The 17,119-nt window shown below is 56.5% G+C and overlaps 3 protein-coding genes across 3 annotated transcripts; all 3 read right to left on the reverse strand.

Annotated features, from left to right (window-relative positions):
• Positions 1-646: 646 nt before the first annotated feature.
• KLK10 (kallikrein related peptidase 10) lies at positions 647-4,183 on the reverse strand. The gene is made up of 6 exons (XM_045892063.3): positions 4,116-4,183; positions 3,555-3,659; positions 2,706-2,889; positions 1,604-1,878; positions 1,317-1,450; positions 647-799 (listed from the first exon to the last, which is right to left on the reverse strand). The coding sequence occupies exons 2-6, from the start codon at positions 3,643-3,645 to the stop codon at positions 647-649; spliced, it is 837 nt and encodes a 278-aa protein (XP_045748019.1). The 5' UTR covers positions 3,646-3,659; positions 4,116-4,183.
• A 1,348-nt stretch (positions 4,184-5,531) lies between these two features.
• Positions 5,532-8,566, reverse strand: KLK11 (kallikrein related peptidase 11). The gene is made up of 5 exons (XM_064580602.1): positions 8,493-8,566; positions 8,161-8,410; positions 7,547-7,883; positions 6,862-6,998; positions 5,532-6,450 (listed from the first exon to the last, which is right to left on the reverse strand). The coding sequence occupies exons 1-5, from the start codon at positions 8,564-8,566 to the stop codon at positions 6,298-6,300; spliced, it is 951 nt and encodes a 316-aa protein (XP_064436672.1). The 3' UTR covers positions 5,532-6,297.
• A 2,852-nt stretch (positions 8,567-11,418) lies between these two features.
• On the reverse strand, positions 11,419-15,656 carry KLK12 (kallikrein related peptidase 12). Its single transcript, XM_064581828.1, has 6 exons — positions 15,560-15,656; positions 15,343-15,398; positions 14,733-14,892; positions 13,741-14,000; positions 12,690-12,823; positions 11,419-11,779 (listed from the first exon to the last, which is right to left on the reverse strand). Exons 1-6 carry the CDS (start codon positions 15,586-15,588, stop codon positions 11,624-11,626), a joined length of 795 nt encoding a protein of 264 aa, XP_064437898.1. The 5' UTR covers positions 15,589-15,656; the 3' UTR covers positions 11,419-11,623.
• Positions 15,657-17,119: the final 1,463 nt, after the last annotated feature.

The raw sequence follows: 17,119 nt of genomic DNA on the forward strand, positions 1-17,119 counted from the left end.
GGATGGGGAATGTGATTCTCCCCATCAGCCCTGAGGGATGGCGATGCAGAGGATGGGGTGAGGGGGCTTGGGACCGGGGGCTACCCCTGTGCTTTTCTCCCCAGCACGTGGAGTCACATACGTTCATTCTAACCAGGACCTGTTCACAGATCATGACAACAGGTAACATTTAGTCAGGGCTCACCACCCCCTGCATTAATGCTTTACTGATAATTACCATAGCAACCTATGCACTCATGTTATATGATCATCTCTTCACAATGCATCTATGAGGTAGACACTTCATTGTCCCCACTTTCCAGATGAGGAAATAGAGGCCCAGAGAGGGTACTTAGCTTGCCCTAGGTCACACAGTGGGGAGTAGCAGAGGGAGGCAGGTTGAGTGAATGACAGCCTCTCTTGGACACTGGGTGACCACCAGCTTCCTTGCTTCTCTTGAATTAAACTTTGTCACCACTTTTAGCACTTCAGCTTCAACGTGCTTCCACCCGAGCAGTGGAAGGCAGGGGGAGGTAAGGGAAGAGGAGAGACGTTAGGAGGTGTAGATGGGTGGCGGAGGTTCGAAAGGGGCAGGGGGAGGGTTCAGCCCCTGCAACTGCGGAGGAAGGAGCAAGAGGGCAGCTGGTGGAGTGGCAGGACCTCTGGATCAGTTGGAGCGTAGGGTTTTCTCTATCCAGGAGCTGTATTTGCAGATCTGGGTGTAGACAGCTGGATGCTGAGCAGAGCCGCAGGGGTAAACGCCCCATGAAAGGATGCCCTGCAGGGTCTCATCACAGACCAGAGGGCCACCAGAGTCACTCTGGGGGTGGGAGGAGGAGAGATCAAATAAATACACGGACCCACTTGGGTGTCTGGGATAGTGATGGCGAAGAGGTTTGGGCAGGGCTGGAGTTACGTTTGGGTAAAGATGAGCTTGGGGTGGGGTTGGAATTAAGTATGAGCTTGGGTTGGGGTGGGACTGGCCTGGGGGTTGTGGACACTGGACGGGGGGATGAGAAGGGAAACGTGATGGCCTTGGCATTGGAGCTTGTGGAAGGTGAGGGGATGAAGACGGATGGAGAGTAGGGATGGGCTCGGGGTTTAGGACTGGCCTGAAGATGGGAATGCAGTTGAGGATGGGGTGGGAAGTGGGCAGGCCAGGCACGAACAGGTGGAGAGTCACACACGGGGATGAAGATGGGGTAGGGACGGGATAGTGTGGGACACAGGGATGACACTGGGCTGGGGTTGGGGACAGGGACAGGGCCTTCTGATTTCTCATAACTTCCCTATCCTAGCTCCCCATGAGTCAGAGACCCACCCTGACCAGTCCCTACCTGGCAGGGGTCCTGACCCTGCTCCAGTCCCGCACACATCATGTTGCTGGTGACGACACCAGGGTAGAAGACCTCGCAGTCTTTAGGGCTCAGGACAGTGACCCTGGAGCAACTCAGGCCCCTGTTGTACTTCACTGATGGGAGAAAACAGTAGGTAAACCCATGGCCAGCCCCTAATCCTCCAGGACCCAGGAGTCCACACCCCCAGCTCCCTCCTCCCTCAGACCCAAAGTCCTGGCCCTCAAGGTATTCCCCAGGGTACAGGCCTCAGGGGTCCCAGCTCTTGCCTCTTCGGGTAGCTGTGGTGCCCCAGCCAGCAACCTGGCACTGATCTCCGGGCTGAGCACAGTGGTAGGGCAGGCGCAGGGTCTGGATGCGAGGCCCCAGCACAGCGGGCCTGGCCAGCTTCAGCAGCATGAGGTCATGCTCGTCTGTCCGCCTCGGCAGGATGGGGCCTGAGCCCTGGCGGTACTTGGGGTGGATAATGTGGCGAGTGGTCCGGCGGAGCTGCTCACCCTGGAGGAGGAGCAGGTGGTCGTCCCCAATGCGAGCCCACAGAGGACTAGGAAGGGAAGAGATATATGGGGGCAAAGCCTCCTTAGGGACTGAGACCAGACTCTGAGTCCCTGGGAAGGAGGGTACTGGTAGCAGGGTAGGAGCCTGGACTCCTGGGTCTGAGGGAGGAGGGGTTTGAGGGTGAGGACTCCTGGGTCTGAGGGAGGAGGTGGTGGGGGAGAAGGGAGCTGGGGATCTGAGTTCTTGGGACACGGGGAAGAATGATTAGGTGTTTGAATCTCTGAGTTCTGCAAGAGTTGAGGGCAGGGGTCCACCTGGGTAAGCCCACCTCTTCCTTCCTCCCTCAGTGGGGACTCAGGAGGTGAACAATTTCCTTAGTTCTAAATTCCTAACCACACCAGACCCTGACTTCTGTTGCATACAACTATCTACACCACCCCATTGATCGCCAGGGTTGATTCGGCTGATCTGGCTGGCTAGGCGGGTGTCCCCTTCCTCCCTCACCGCTCCATGTGCGTCCCTCCCGAAGCTGCGCGCTCCGTCGAAGAGGACGACCTTCCCCGATAGAGGAGGACCGTTCTTCGGTCAAGGGTATACGAGTAGCTGCGCTCCCCTGCTGGAACCTCCAAACTAGCTCTACACTTCAGTGGAACCCAAGGAGTATCAGCAAGACGGGGCTCGTGGACGGGCCCAGAAACGCTTAAAAGGACCACACCGCCCCCTGGCGGCCACAGCACCCCCCGCCCGCGCCCCCCACAGGAAGCCCTCCAGAACTGACTCCCACATGGATTCAAGTGCCCCGGCCCTTCCCGCCCCCTCCCCCGGGCCTGCCTCCACAGCCCCTCCCTGGATGCCCCGAGAGGCTCCCCCTACTTGCTGTTCCCGCAGTGCGCGGCTGTGAGCACCCAACTCTTGTCCACCAGGACGCCCGCGCAGTGGAACGAGAGGCCATTGAAGAGGGAGACCTGCCAGGGCTGCGAACCGCGTGCGCATGGAGCGCCCGAGGCCACAGGGTCCAAGCCAGTGTCGTTTCTGGAGAGCAGCGCCGCCTCCGCGGCTGGAGAAAGAAAAGGAGTGGAGATCAGAGCAGGCGGGACTAGGGCTGGGTTTAGGGCCGGAGCGGGCGGGGGGGGGGGGGGCGCAGCCAGACCCAGGGAAGCTGGGGAGTTGGAAATTGGGGGTCCTGCAGGAACCGACTGGAAGTGGGAGGAGAAGAACGGCGGGAAGGGGGAAGGAGGCAGGAATAGAGCGGACTGGAGTGAGGAGAGCGAACTGGGCGGGTCTGGAGGGACGGGGACAGAGCGCGGCGCTCGGAGCAGGGCCAGCAGGGGGCGAGGACAGATGGCCGCGGAGCTTGGGGAGCAGGGGCGGGAATAGCGCAGCGGGCGGAGGGAAGGGCGAGGCCGAAGCGGGAAGGCCAGCCCGGGGAGAAACGGGCGCACTAAGAAGGGGCGGGGACAGAATGCGACTGAGAGAGGGGCCGCGGTCGTAAGGGGCCGGGAAAGGAAGCCAGGAGGGGAAAGGAGTAGGGATCCAAACTGGGGGGCGGGGAGGGGGGCCCCCGGGAGCGGAGCCCGGCGAGGGGCGGGGCTGACTTAGGGGCGGGCCTCCCCCGGATCGGCGGGTGGGTGCTGGGGTCCCCAGACGAGGAGTGGTGCGCGGGGGCTGGTGAGGAGCGCACTCTCCCTGGGGCCTCCCGCCAAGCCCTGTCCCCCGCCTCACCCCACAGTTCCGTCACCAACAGCGGCAGAAGCAGCCTCGCCAGGGCCCGGGTGCGGGAGGCGGGGCACAGGTGGAGGTGTGGGGGTCCCATGGCCAGGACCGAGGCTGGGGGGGGCAGGGGGAGAGCGAATTAAAACTGATACTCCGTCAGAGACACCCGCACACCCAGCCCACCGCGCCCGGCCGCCCGGCCTGGGCCCACCCAACCCGCGGGGACCCGCTTAACCTTCGGCACAGATCTCAGGGGCGGACGGACAGACGGGCGATTCGGGCCGGAATACCTGACATGAGCACAATTAGCCTAATGACGCCCCTCCTGGCGTCCTCCTGACCTCCCTACGCCAGAAGGGGGAGTGAGGTCCCAGCCCGAGCTTCCCCGGACTGCCCGCCAAGCAGCGTTTGGGGTTCGCCCTCCTTCACAGGTGGGGCCGCGGTCCGAGGCTCAGAGGCGTGTGCCATAGATAGGGAAACCGAGGCTCAAACAGGGCTGTCCGCGACCCAAAGGTCCCCACCCATGCTCTCGGACCCGCCCCTCCTAGGGTGAGGTGCATCCCATCTCACCTAGGAGTCGCTGCTGGAAAGGAGGGAGGAGACCCAGGAGTGCCTCTGCCCTGCCAAGTGGGCCGCCGGAATCCTCTGCCCTGGGACCCTTGGCCTGGCCTTCCTTTTTAACCTCGAAGAGCCCGGAAATTTCCCCACCCTCGCCCCAGAGATTCACTCCCTCCCTTTCCCTCTCCCTAATTATACCTTGGGTGGGACTGGCACCCAGCCTGGGCCCCAGATTCCTGCTCTGGGAGGGGCCCAGGGAATACAGGCTTCTTCTAGAGCCCCAAACACCCTTTTTGGAGTTGGACTCCATGGGGATTCCCCAGGTGTCCTATTCCAAAAAGTCTTCTCAGCGGGGAGAGGATGCCATGTTCCCAGGTAGCCTCCGGGTCTCAGAGATAATGTTGGAAAGAGGTGATTACAACCAAGAGAGAGGAAAACCAAACAGGGAAATGCATACCCAGTGACTGAGAAAAACCAGAACTGCTGGCCAGGAGAGAGGGAGGCAGAGAGATAAGACAGATGGAAGGAAAGGGTAGAAGACACAGAGACAAGGAAAAGAAGAAATCACAGAGACAGAAAGGGGGCAGAGAGGGAACGAGGCAGAGCCCCAGAGCCAGCGCGAAGCTCTGTGCTGAGCCCACTCCCACAGCTTGAGCAGTGGGCTCACTGTGTATCCCAGTGACTAGCGCCCCTCTTCCTCCTGCTGGGGGCGGCTCCGCATCACACCCAAGTGTGGTCACATCACATCCTCCCTACCATCAGTTTGCCTTCAGATGACACACGGGCCCATGAATCACAGGAGGCCAAGGCCACAGAGGAGCGTCAGTATGACCTGGACTAATCCCCTCCTTTCAGGTGAGGAATCGAGGCTCAGAGAAGGCAGTGACTCACAGAAGGTCACACAGTAAGTCCACCTAACAACCAGGAGGCTCCAGTTTCAGCTCTGGGCTCTTACTCCACATGCCAACAACCTCCCCTGAAAGGCGAGCAGAATGTCAAAAAAGATCCTGAGTTCTGGACTAGTTGTGGGGCATCCTTTCCAGTGGGAATTGAGTTAACTGCAGAGGTTGGCTCTGCCCTATCCAGCTGAACTCTCTACAACAGTGGAAATGCCCTATATATGCTATTCAATACAGCAGCTACATGTGGCTAGAGTATGTGGTATGTGAGGTCATTTTAACTTAAAAGGCCCCACGTGGTTAGTGGCTATCGTGCTGACCGCACTAGTCTGGAGGAAATACCTCGCCTGGAGGTTGGAAAGAAAAACAGTGATAGCTCCTTCTCTCAGGTCTTAATTATGTGCAGGCTGACGTACCTACTGGGCTATCATTCTTACAAGTGCACGATTTTACAGATAAGAAAACTGAGCCTCAATCAAGGCAGTTTCGCCTGGTAGTTAAGAAATCACCTTGCTTTAAAAAGAGAAAGAAAGAAAGAAAGAAAGAAAGAAAGAAAGAAAGAAAGAAAGAAAGAAAGAAAGAAAGAAAGAAAGAAAGAAAGAAAGAAAGAAAGAAAGAAAGAAAGAAAGAAAGAAAGAAAGAAAAGAAAGAAAGAAAGAAAGGAGAAAGAAAGAAGAAAGAAAGGAGAAAGAAAGAAAGAAGAAAGAAAGGAGAAAGAAAGAAAGAAAGAGAAAGAAAGAAAGAAAAGAAAGAAAGAAGAAAGAAAGAAAGAAAAAGGAATGAAAAGAAAAGACCTTGCTTTAGATTCCTTGCTCTTCTCCTTACTGGCTGTGTGACTATGAGCAAGTGACTTGTTTCTCTGTACCCAGTTTCCTCATCTGCAAAATGGGCATAATAATGACACTTAATCTTTGTGAAGATTAAGTTAGTTGATATATTTAAAAGCCCTTGGATCAGGGTCTGGCATATAGTAAGCACTCCAAAGATTCATTGTTCAGTAAGTATTTATTGAAACCTTGGTGAGTGCCAGAAAGTGTCTTTGGGGCTTGGGGATACAACACTGAACCAAACAACTATTATCTGTCCCAGAATCACAAATTAGTACAAGGCAAGATTTGAACCCAGGCCTCACTGATTCCAAACCCCAAGTTGATTATTAAGCTATAGCATCTCTCATAGTCCAGGAGGCATGAAAAGAAAATACATAAAGGCGTCCTTGCTCTGGCTTGACTATTAACAGAATGAACAAGAGCAACATCGGCAAATAGAAATCAGGGGTGTTGGGCTGGTCCTGGCTAGTTATTCTCCATAGTCTTCTGGACCCAGTCTACATATTTGCAGACCTTTGTATAGACACCAGGCTTTCTGGTGGCAGCACATGGATCCTGGCCCCAGGAGATAATGCCTTGAAGAGATCCATCACAGACCAGAGGGCCCCCAGAGTCACCCTGGGTATGGAGAGAGAGACAACCGGTCAGAAAGGAGGAGTGGCCATGGGAGAGGGGCAGGGTTGGGCGCTGTGTTAGGGAGGAGGTGGTGTTGGGATGTTGTAGCGATGGTGTTAGGAGTGGGGTGGAGATCGAGGATGGGGCTGTCGGGACGATTGGGGATGAGGTTGGAGCTATGGGTGGCAATCAAGATGGGGTTAGAGTTGATTGGGGGATGGTTGGGGCTGGGAATAGGGGTGGGAATGGGGATGGAGCCCCAAACCCTTGGAGGTTTGGAATGGGAGCTAGGGGTGGACATGGAGTTGGGGTGGCAAGGGGAGACGGGGTCGGGGTTGGGAATGAGATTGTGGATCTCATCCCAGGAGGTGGGAATGGGATGGGTGGCTGGAGACCCAGGCCCTGCCCCCTGACCTGGCAGGAATCCTTGCCCTCTTCCCGAACACTGGCACACACCATGGTGTCCGTGATGTTGCCGGGATAGGCCTCCTCACACTCCTCGTGCTTAATGATGGTGATGTTGGCGCATCGCAAGGTATAGGGCAGGCGCACTGTGGAAACGGCGTGAGGGGTGTGGGAAACGAGAGCCCCCGGTCCCCTTCCCCGCCCAGTGCCTCCTTTGAACCCACACCACAGCCAGTCCCTGTCCTTCTTGCTTGCAGCCAACTCATCTCTGTGCTCATAGCAATAGCTCCGGTAATGGTACCGAGTAGATGTATTATGCCAGCCATTCTATATACACTATCTCTAATCCAGCCCTAGTAGGTGGGTGTGACTATCCTCATTTCATAGAGAAGAAAACCAGGGTTCAGAGAGGGGAGGCCACGTGCCTGAGGTCCTACAACGAGCAGGTCGTGGATCTGGCACTGCACATCTATCTCTCTGAGCCCAGGGTCCAGACTTTTGTCCCCACGCACACCCCCAGCTCTTACGTTTCCCCTCTTCTTTTTGACTTATCCCACCACTGACACCCCCAGGGATCCCCCTCTCGTACTCTCGTGCTCTGGGACTCTCCCCTCGGAAGGTTCCTCTGGTTCCCTCCGTCCTTCCACAACCGGGGCCACCCGCCCCCCTCCACGTCCCCCTCTGGAGCCCCTACACTGGGAGCTGGACGTGGTGCCCCAGCCGGAAATGAGGCAGTGGGTGCCAGGAGTGACACAGCTAGATGACAGGGTGAGCGGTCGCACGGCCCTGGTGATGAAGGCTGCTGTTGTCATCTTCACCAGCATGATGTCATTGCGGTGGTCTTTGTTGGGGTGGCTGTTGTTGAAGTCTGGGTGGGGGAAGGACTCAGTGGCCGTTCGGGTCTGCTCACAGCCATCCCGCTGCCGGAGGTTGTGTTCCCCCAGATGAACCACGTACTGGCTGAGGTGGGGGAGTTGGCGGTCAGAGATGGAAGGTCGGGGAGAGACAGGAGAGGGGAGGTGGGGAGAGACATGGGGGAAGGGGGAGGGATGAGAGCACCGGGAGAGCAAAGGAACACAGCCCCCCTTCCGGCCTCATCCCCACTTCCCACCGAAGCCTCCTCCCCAGCCACATCCCCATTCCAGCACCATCCCAGGTCCAGTGGCTTCCGTCTTTCCGTCCCGTCTCGGTGTCCATCACCCACACTGCCCACCCCCGCGCCCATCTTGGACCCCATCCTGTGCTCCCCATCCCCCCCCCATCCGTCTCCCCATCTCAGCCCCCTGCCGGCCCGCCCCGCCCCCGCACCCACGGCTGGCGGCAATGTGCCGCTGTCAGGAGCCATTTGGGAGCGATGAGCGTTGCCCCACAGAGCAGCCGTGTCTTCCGGAACAGAGCCACCTGCCAGGGCTGGGAATGAGGAGAGCACTCATACCCCTTGATGATCCTGGTCTCTCCCCCTACATGCCCTGGAGGGGAGTGAGAGCAGAAGACGGGGCTCAGGCGTGAGACGACTCCCAGAAGTGGGGGTGGGGGGAGCAGACAAGGGGTGGGTGCTCTGGGTCCCAGGCTGGGGTCAGGCTGGGGGGCACTGTCCGGACAGGCCAGCCAGGTATTAAATGATTGAAATCCTTCCGTACTGCTTGGTCAGTGTCTTCCACCCCACTGCAGCTGCCCCGGCCCCTCCGCTGGACCCTCCTTGACCTCTCCCCATTCTAGCCTCTAAAGGGATTATGCAGCAAGGGGCATCGGGACCTTATTAGGGCTCCTGTGTCCATTTAGATGCCTTACGGGTTATTCTATATTTTCAGCATTGGCTCAGTCAATATCCAGACATAGAGGGTTGAGGGAGCCTAGAGATTGGAGAGGGAGGCCCCTGCCCTCCCCCATCCCCCACTGTACCTGTCAGCAGAGCAAGCATGATTAATCGAAGAATCATCCTGGCCTGGAGAGGGGAAGGGCAGGCCCAGGTTCTTCTGGGAACAAGAAGGGACAAGGGGCCCAATCACTTTATGGGGAGACTACAGAGGGCCTGGTTCATGCCCTCTCCTCCCTCCCCGGCCTGCTCTGGCTGCCTCCAGGGAGAAACAACAGGGTTGGAGGAATACCCAAGTTCTCACAGCATCCCAGCCTCCAAACCTTTAAAACAAGTCTTTGGTATCAAGGTGGCCTTGGAGGGGCCTGATCTCAGCTAAAAGCTTCTCATAGCCAGAGCCAAGGAGGATGTGGCAGATGCTGCGAGGGGCTTTGGCTGGGGCAAGGGATTGGCTGGCACTGTTTTAAGTCAGCCATAGTACCTGTGAGATGCATCTGGGAGAATGTTTTCCTTCTTGCCCTCCTGAGACCTGGCCAGGCCCCACCAGCCCCATGCCGCCTCCACCCCAGGGTGATATGGGCCCTTTGAGGGTTGTCCAGCGTGCGGTAGGGGGCTCAGCCTGGGACGGTGTTCGGGCCCTGTCCTTCTGAATTCCTGCCCCTTGGAAGGACAGACAGATGGAACTGGGCGGGGCCGGTCAGGGGAAGGGCCAGTGCCCTCAGCTGCCCTGGCCTGCAGGGGGTGGGGTGGAGGCTGGATTCAGCTATCAAAGCGGGGATCAGGGGTCACTGAAGTCGGGGGCAAGGCAGCCAGTTGGAGAGACGGAAAGGCAGAGAGCACCCGCCCAGGCCGAGAAGGACAGAGCAGAGGGAGAAAGGGTGTGGAGGCAGAGGAGGCCTGACGGGCTCCAGGAGCACAAGAAACTGCAAGAGGGTCTTCCCTGCCCTCCCCGACTCACGGGCTCTGGGACTGGGGCTCTGGGACTGGGGCTCTGGGTGCCGGGTTGGTGGCGGAGGCAGCCGCGGCAGTTTGGGTCGGAGGCAGATTGGGTCAGTGCATCAGGTGAAAGGCAGGTGCGGGGTGGCCCTGATGACTGGGCCTCCCAGCCCTGCCTTACTGCCCTGGGGGTGGAGGGTGTGTGCCGACCGGCCTGCCTCTGTCACCTCTCCAAGCCCCTCTTCTCTGTTTCTCGCCTCCCCCCCCACCGCCCCCACCCCACATCCTTCCTGGTCTGTCTCTCTTCATCTCTGCTGGTTGCTTCCTTTCTGTAACTCCGTGGCCATATTTCTCTTTGCCTCTCTGCCTGTGCCTTTCTGTCTTTTTGTCTGTCTCTGACAGTCTCTCTCTGCAGGACTCCTTTAATTCTTTATCTTTCTTTATGTCTCTCGGTCTCTGCCTCCCTCCACCTCCTCTCTCTCTCTCTCTCCCTCCACCTCATTCTCCCAGGCTGTGTCTCTCCTCTGTCCCTGCTCCTCCCTCCCCACAGCCCAAGCCCAGGTGGGCCCCCGGCTTCCTCTGGGCCCTTCCTTCTCCATTCCAAGGAAGGGGGGGAAACTGGGGCCTCACAGAGGTGGGGCTGCTGCCAGCTGAAGGAGAAGGACAGGAGGGTGGGGGAGGCAGGTTGGGGCCTGTGGGAATCAAGGCCCAGGAAAGGGAGTCAGCCCTCTGCAAGGCCCCAAACCCTAGCGCTCCTCTGGGGCTTCGCTTCTGCCCCCTTCCCTTCCCTCCGCTCCCCCCTCCTGCCTCCGGGAACCCTGGACCCCCCCAAATCCAGCTGTGGCACTTACTCGCTGTGAGACTTAGGTCCAATGACTTCCAAATCTGAGCCACCTCAATTTGCTGTCTGCCGATCCCTCTATTTCAGGGCCTGCTTGTTATCAGTGAGATCTCCTGCTCTCTGTCTTGCCCTCCTCTCTCCCCTAACCAGAAGTGGGGCAAGACGACTGGGTATGGGTTCCTAAGGCAGCCAGTCCTGACCTCAAACCCCGGCTCTGCCTCTTCCTACCACAGTGACGTGAGCCAAGGAACTCCACCCTGGTGAGGCTCAGTTTCTTCATCTGCGACATGGGGGGACAGCCCTGCCTTGGGGTGGTTGGGATGAAGACTCCAGGAGAGCTGAGCACTGAAGGCATCCAGCAAGTATTCCCATGCTGTCACCATCACCCCTCACTCTCCCACCCCAAATTCCCCTTCCATTCCCTGGGGAGAAGCTCCCTTTGCACCTCCTGGATGGGGGTGAAGACAGAACCCAAGGAGTGGGCAGGATTATTTTAAGACCTAGGCTGGGTCCTCTTGCTTTCCAAGGCTACACCCCGCCTTCCATCATCACAGACATATTAAAACGAACCCACATCCCACATTAAATATAATGTGTGCTCAACAGCTCCAGCAAAGCCAAGTTGGAATTGGCTAGGTGGAAGAATGTTACATTTTATAGACATTTAATTAAATGGTCGTGAGTTTTGATTTTGCAATTTTCATTTGGTATTTTGGGGCCAATAATTCCCCCCTCCTCAGGTCCTTCATGGGCACTGTTCCTAAAGTGCTGGATAGAGAGAGAGAGAGAAAAAAAAAAGGCCCTTATTTTTATTGTTATAAGTAACCTTTTCTCCTCCGTTCCTGAGTGACCCCTAAGGGAAAACTCTTGCCCTCTGTGGTCTCTATTCCTACATCTGTGGGTAGGGGGACTGATGAGCCTCCCTCCTGTGTCAACCAGCACGGGGATATCAAATAGACAGACAGAGCTCGTTATATTTATTCCAGGAAGTCACACATTCCTTCCTCCTCCAAACCTGGGACTTAGAAGGGCTGGCTGGAGTTGGAGTACTCGGAAGAAGATCCCCAGCCCAAGGGGAGTTGGAGCCAGGGCTGATAACGGACGACGGAGGACGGTTGGTGCTCCGAGGGTCAGTCAGTGTGGCCCCCAGGCTGAGGGGTGGAGGTGGAGGGAGCAGGTTAGTTGTTCCTCATGACCATCCGGATCCAGTCCACATATTTGCAAATATTGGTGTAGACCCCTGGGATGCCTTCCTGCCCGCAAGGCTCCACGGTCCCCCAGGACACCAGACCCTGAAGGACTCCTCCGCACACCAGGGGCCCCCCAGAGTCGCCCTGGAATACAGAAGGAGAAGCAGCACCGAATGAATAAGGGAGAAATCCTGTTCCCATTGTCCTTGCCCCGACCCCCAAACCCATTCCCAGGCCCTGAAGACAGGATCCAAGTCTGGTGATCAGAGAAGAGCACTGCCACGTTCCCCACGCTCCCTCCCCAGCAGTGACTGATCAACAGGGAAGAACATGCTGTTCCTAGGGCGCCAATCCAGGGAAGGCAGGATTCCATAAAAGGTGGGGGAGGGGGCTTCTCAAGGACAATGGCTGGAGCTCTGACCAATGAGTGAAGAGAGTATCTTCAATGACCAATCCCAGCAAAGGAGGTGGGGACCTATAAGAATTCTATAGAGGACGACTGGCTGGGGCACTGACCAATGAGGGAAAGAGCACCCCATCAGTGACCAGTCCCAGCAAAGGAAGGCAGGATCTATAAAGGTTCTCTCAGGCACAAAGGCTGGAGCCTTAGCAAGGAGGGTGGGGCGGCCTCCAACCTGGAGGAGCCGAGGGAGCAAGGTAGCCGAATTCGAGGACAGGAGAGGCCACCAGCCTCCTCTCCTGCCTCCATCCTAGATTCTCTCGCTCTTGCCTGAGCCAGCATCAGTTGGAGGATGGTATGGGGAGAGACAAGCGGTTACACACCTCAGTTCCAAATCCCCGCCACCTCTTTGCCCTCCCCCATCTTCTCTTCCTCTCCCTCTCCTGTGCCCCTCCCATCTTTCCTTCTCTGTTCCCTCCCTCCCTCCCTCTGTTCTCTCCACCCACCCCTCCTTCTCTCTGTCCTCCATCACCTGGCTCTCCCTGCCTTGTCCTGCGCCTCCCCTTCCTTCTGACCTCTCTCTCTCCCCCATCCTCCCTGCTCTGTCCCTAACTTCCTACCCTGGGTGACCATGTGTTGCCGGCATTCACGCACCTGGCAGGCATCCGCCCCTTCCATGCCCCTGGCACACACCATGTTGTCCGTGATTCTGCCGGGGAACACAGCCCGGCAGGTGGCACTGGAAACGATGGAGACGTTGAGGCATTGCAGCAGGTCCGGGAATGGGTCTGTGGGTGGAAGATAGAAGCCACAGGGTTTCCCAAAGCTCCCCACTTGGGGGCCACCTCCCTCTACTCAAGGAAGCCAAATAGAAGTCTATACCCTGCCCTTTTCCTATGACCCCCCACTACAATCTGCAAACGTTTAAATTTCAGATTTATTACTTCATTTCATAGTGACCCTTGCCCCAGTTCATTGACCCAGTCCCCCGACCTTTAACCTATGACTCTGAGTGCCATAACTCAAGACACCCTTTGTCCCTCCAACCTCAGAAGCAATGAATCCAGACCCACTTTTCTCCTTAAATTCCAGATGCTGTGACCTTTGACCTTCAATCTTATTATACTTAGATCCCAACTTGACCTCCTTTCCCTCTCTGTCTCCAGACCCCACACTCCTTGTCTTCTCTTAAACTTCTAAACTCAGTGATAAACCATTGGTGCCAACTCCAAAGGGACTTATGATCCCTGTTTATTTGAGCCGGGACCTCATGACCCCTAACCTCTAGGGCTTCTAATCCTAGACCAGTGATCCCTGATCGAATCCCAGTTTCCACCCTCAGATTATGGCCAGCTTGTGCAACATCTGGATCCCATGTCCTCAATTCTACAGTGACCTCTAACACTCGAGTCCATGACCCATTACCCCAAGATCCTATTTATATATGCCTTTTGCTCCAGTCTGATGACCCCTGCCATCACTCTGGCCTCCAACCACATCCTGACCCATGACTTCTGACTCTATACCCAACCCCTTAACCACTTTGACTCCCAAGACCCCTGGTCCACCATGATCTCTGACCCCACACCACAGTCCTCATGTTTGACCCTTGATCCAGCCTTCTGTTGAATGGCATGACTCCTGATCTCTTGCTTTACACCCCAGACTTTGCCCATCCTGAGCCCTGACCCTGATGCCCCCTTACTCCATAGTTGATTGGTGATGCCCCAGCCTGAGATCTGGCACTTGGTGCCGGCCAGTGCACAGGTGGTGGGCAGGGGCAGGGGCTGGATGCCTCGAGTCAAAGGGACGGGGGTGCCCAGTCGCAGGAGCCGGAGGTCGTTGTCATGGTTATGCAGGGCTCCCTGGTAGCCAGGGTGGGTCATGGAGAAGCCGCTGCGCCTGATCTGCTCTGTCCAGTCCAGCCTGGTGAGGCTGTGCTCCCCCAGGCGCACCCAGTACCTGCTGGGGGTCAAGGTGGCTCAGCGAGGGTGGGGTGGGTCCCTGGATCCCCAGCCCTCCAGCCTCTCTGCTGTTCTGCACCTCAGTGTCTGTCCTCACTTCCTCACAGGCTTGCTCTGTCTCTCACCTCTCTCACCATCTTTCCATTTCCTTGTTTGCCTACTTCTCCTCCCCGAGCCCCTGCATCTCTGTCCCTTCCCGATCCTCTTAGCTGAGGCAGAGACATCCAACTGTCATACTCACTGCTCTGTTCTTACCACCCAGAGGCTGTCAGCACCCTCAGCTGAAGGAACGAGTGAGTAATGAGTGGACTCTCTCTGTTCTGTCCCTGAATCAATCCGTCTCTTCACGTCTGAAACTTCCCTTTTGAAAAAAAACCTCGAAGTTTCAGACCGAAAAAGCCCAATCCCCTCATTTTACAGATGGGACCGCTGAGGCCCAGAGAGGTGGCCCAGACTGGGTCAGAGAAAGGCTGGGATGGTGACAGAGGTCATCTGGGAAGGAAGGGTGACACAAGGGAATGGGAGCAGGTAGGTGGGCAGGTTTCAGGACCCTTCCTGCCCCCCCTCGCCCCAGGCCCATTGTTGAGGAAGTCTTACTCTTTGTCTAGCCTCAGACCTTCTTGTGGCAGGACCATCTCCTTACTCCATGGCACCCCCCTCTCCTGAGCCCCTACCTTTCCCACCACCTTTCCTTTGCCTACCCCTAGAAGGGACCACCCAGACAGGGGCTTACCTGCCACTGCAGTGAGCCGCTGTGAGGACCCACCTGCGGTCAATGAGGACCCCCCCACAGCGCAGGTGGGTGCCCTCAAACAGCCCCACCTGCCAAGGCTGCGAGTGACGGGCACACTCCTTGCCTTTGATAATCTTCTCTGTGGCCGGTTGACTGAGCCCTGAGGACAGGGGTGTGGGCCAGAGAGGTAGGGTCAGAGATCTAGAGACTGGGAGTCAGAGATAGGAAGAGAGATGCAGAGATGAAGACACAGAGAGGCAAGAGAAAGACAGAGCCCCTGAGAGAGAGTGAGGGACAGGGAGACACAGACCCAGTGACAAATACAAGAAGACCCAGCAGTGCCCAGAGACACAGAGAGGAAGAGAAAGAGAAAGAGACAGAGAGATACTTAAAGATAAGAGGCAGACAGAGACAGAGAAAGGACAGAGGCGTAGTGACAGGAAGACACAGAGGAGAGATAGCTCAAAAGATACAGGGGGACAGAGGTGGCAGGGCCCCAAGAGGTGGAGGTGATCGGAGGCACAGAGGCAGCACCTTGCCCTCCTCCGTGCCAGGCTGGGGACCAGACCTGGAAGGGGAGTTGGGGCTCCCGTCCTCCTGGGGAACTCACCAGTAGCAGAGAGGAGCAACAAGATGCTGGAACCCAGGGTGGCCCACCTCCAGGTCCTGGGAAATGTGGGGGGATCTCAGAGACGGCCCTTTCCCTGTCAACCCACCCTTGCTTAGCCCACCCCTCCCACCAGCAGCTCCCAAGAGGACAGGATGCCTGCCCATTCCCCCTCTGTCTTGGGTGTCACCCTATTGGTGACCACCTGCCCCCTCCTCACCTTGTCCCTCTGCCTGCTGGGTCCTCCATGTGGCTGTCACAGTTTCAGCCTGTCTGTCTCTGTTATCTGTCTGTCCACTACCTGCCTGTCCTGTCATCCACCTGCCACCCTGCCAGTCAACTTTCCCACTGTCCACCTGGCTTCTCAGTCACCTGTCATGCTGCCCCACCTGTCCCCCTCCTTCCGTCTGTCTGCCCCAGACCGGCAGCTGACACAGCTTTTAACTCTCTTTGTCCCAGCCCATGCAATTTCCGGGTTGAAGGAAGGGGACCAGGAAGACATGGGGTGGAGCACCCTCTAATCCTGTAGAAACTCTTCTCAGCTGATGGCACCTAATTGAAATTTACAACTAAATGGGGGTAGGGTGGCAGGGGAGGGGCCCAGGACGGTTGTGGGGCAAAGACCCGACCCCACTCCTTCTCCCCTCCTTTCTAAGCCAGCGCCAGAGACCCATGACTCAAGGTGATCTGAGAGCTGGGTTCTAATCCCGATTCCCGGCGAGGTGAGGAAGGCTGAGGAAGAGTGGGATGCCCACACCTGGACCCCTCCGCACCCTGTGCAGGAAATAGGCAGGAGGGTAGGTGGCTAAGAGCTCAGACAGTGGAAGGGAGAAGCAGGGAAAGCAAGAGCAGAGAGAGCCCAGACAGAGAAGGAAGAGATTTCGAAATAGGTGATCAGGAAGAGACTCTGAAGAGGTTTCTAAACTGGGTTCCCCAGAGTTGATTCTAATTGAATTTTCTCAATGCACAGTCCACCCTGTTTCCTGCAAAGAAGCCCACTCTTCCTATTAGCATGTGGTCGATTTATCTAATTCCTTGAAAGTCTGGGGTTTTTTCTGCATGAGGGCTTCCACTGAGAAAGAAAGGGACAGGGGACGGAGAGAGAACCAGGGACAAGACAATCTGTGCTGTCTTTAGCTTTTGATTTGTTTTGAGACACCACCTAACTCAAGCCCTCTCTATTTCTGGATTTCTGGGGGCTCTGCTTTTATGGAGATGCAATTTACATGCCATATAATTCACTCTCAGCTCCAGTAGGGAGCTGCCCTCTGGAACACACACCAGCACTGTCAGTTCCCATGGCTTTTCAAAAGAAGCTGGAAATTCACATTTATGGTAGGACATTTCCTGGTTTTAAAATACTGGCCAGGACGCCTGACTGGCTCAGTCAGTAGAGCGTGCCAACTCTTGATCTTGCGGTTGCAAGTTCAAACCTCATGTTGGGTGTAGAGATTACTTACAATAAGAAGTCTTTAAAATAAAATAAAATATCGGCAAAAAACCCAAAACACCTATGGTTCCCCAACAGATTTCTTTCTCTCTCCCACTCTCTCTTGTCTTCTCTTTCTGCCTCTACTTTTTTTTTTTTAAGATGTATTTATTCATTTATTTGACAGAGAGATAGAGAGACCACAAGTGGGGTGGGGAATGGCAGAGGGAGAGGGAGAAGCAGACTCTCGCTGAGCAGGGAGCCCGACATGGGGCTCGATCCCAGGACCCTGGGATCATGACCCGAGCCGAAGGGAGACGCTTAACCGACTGAGACACCCAGGCATCCTTG

This window comes from Mirounga angustirostris, unplaced genomic scaffold, assembly GCF_029215605.1.
Source record: "Mirounga angustirostris isolate CCGP_5_RB_7025 unplaced genomic scaffold, mMirAng1.0.hap1 SCAF_16, whole genome shotgun sequence".
NCBI lineage: Eukaryota > Metazoa > Chordata > Mammalia > Carnivora > Phocidae > Mirounga > Mirounga angustirostris.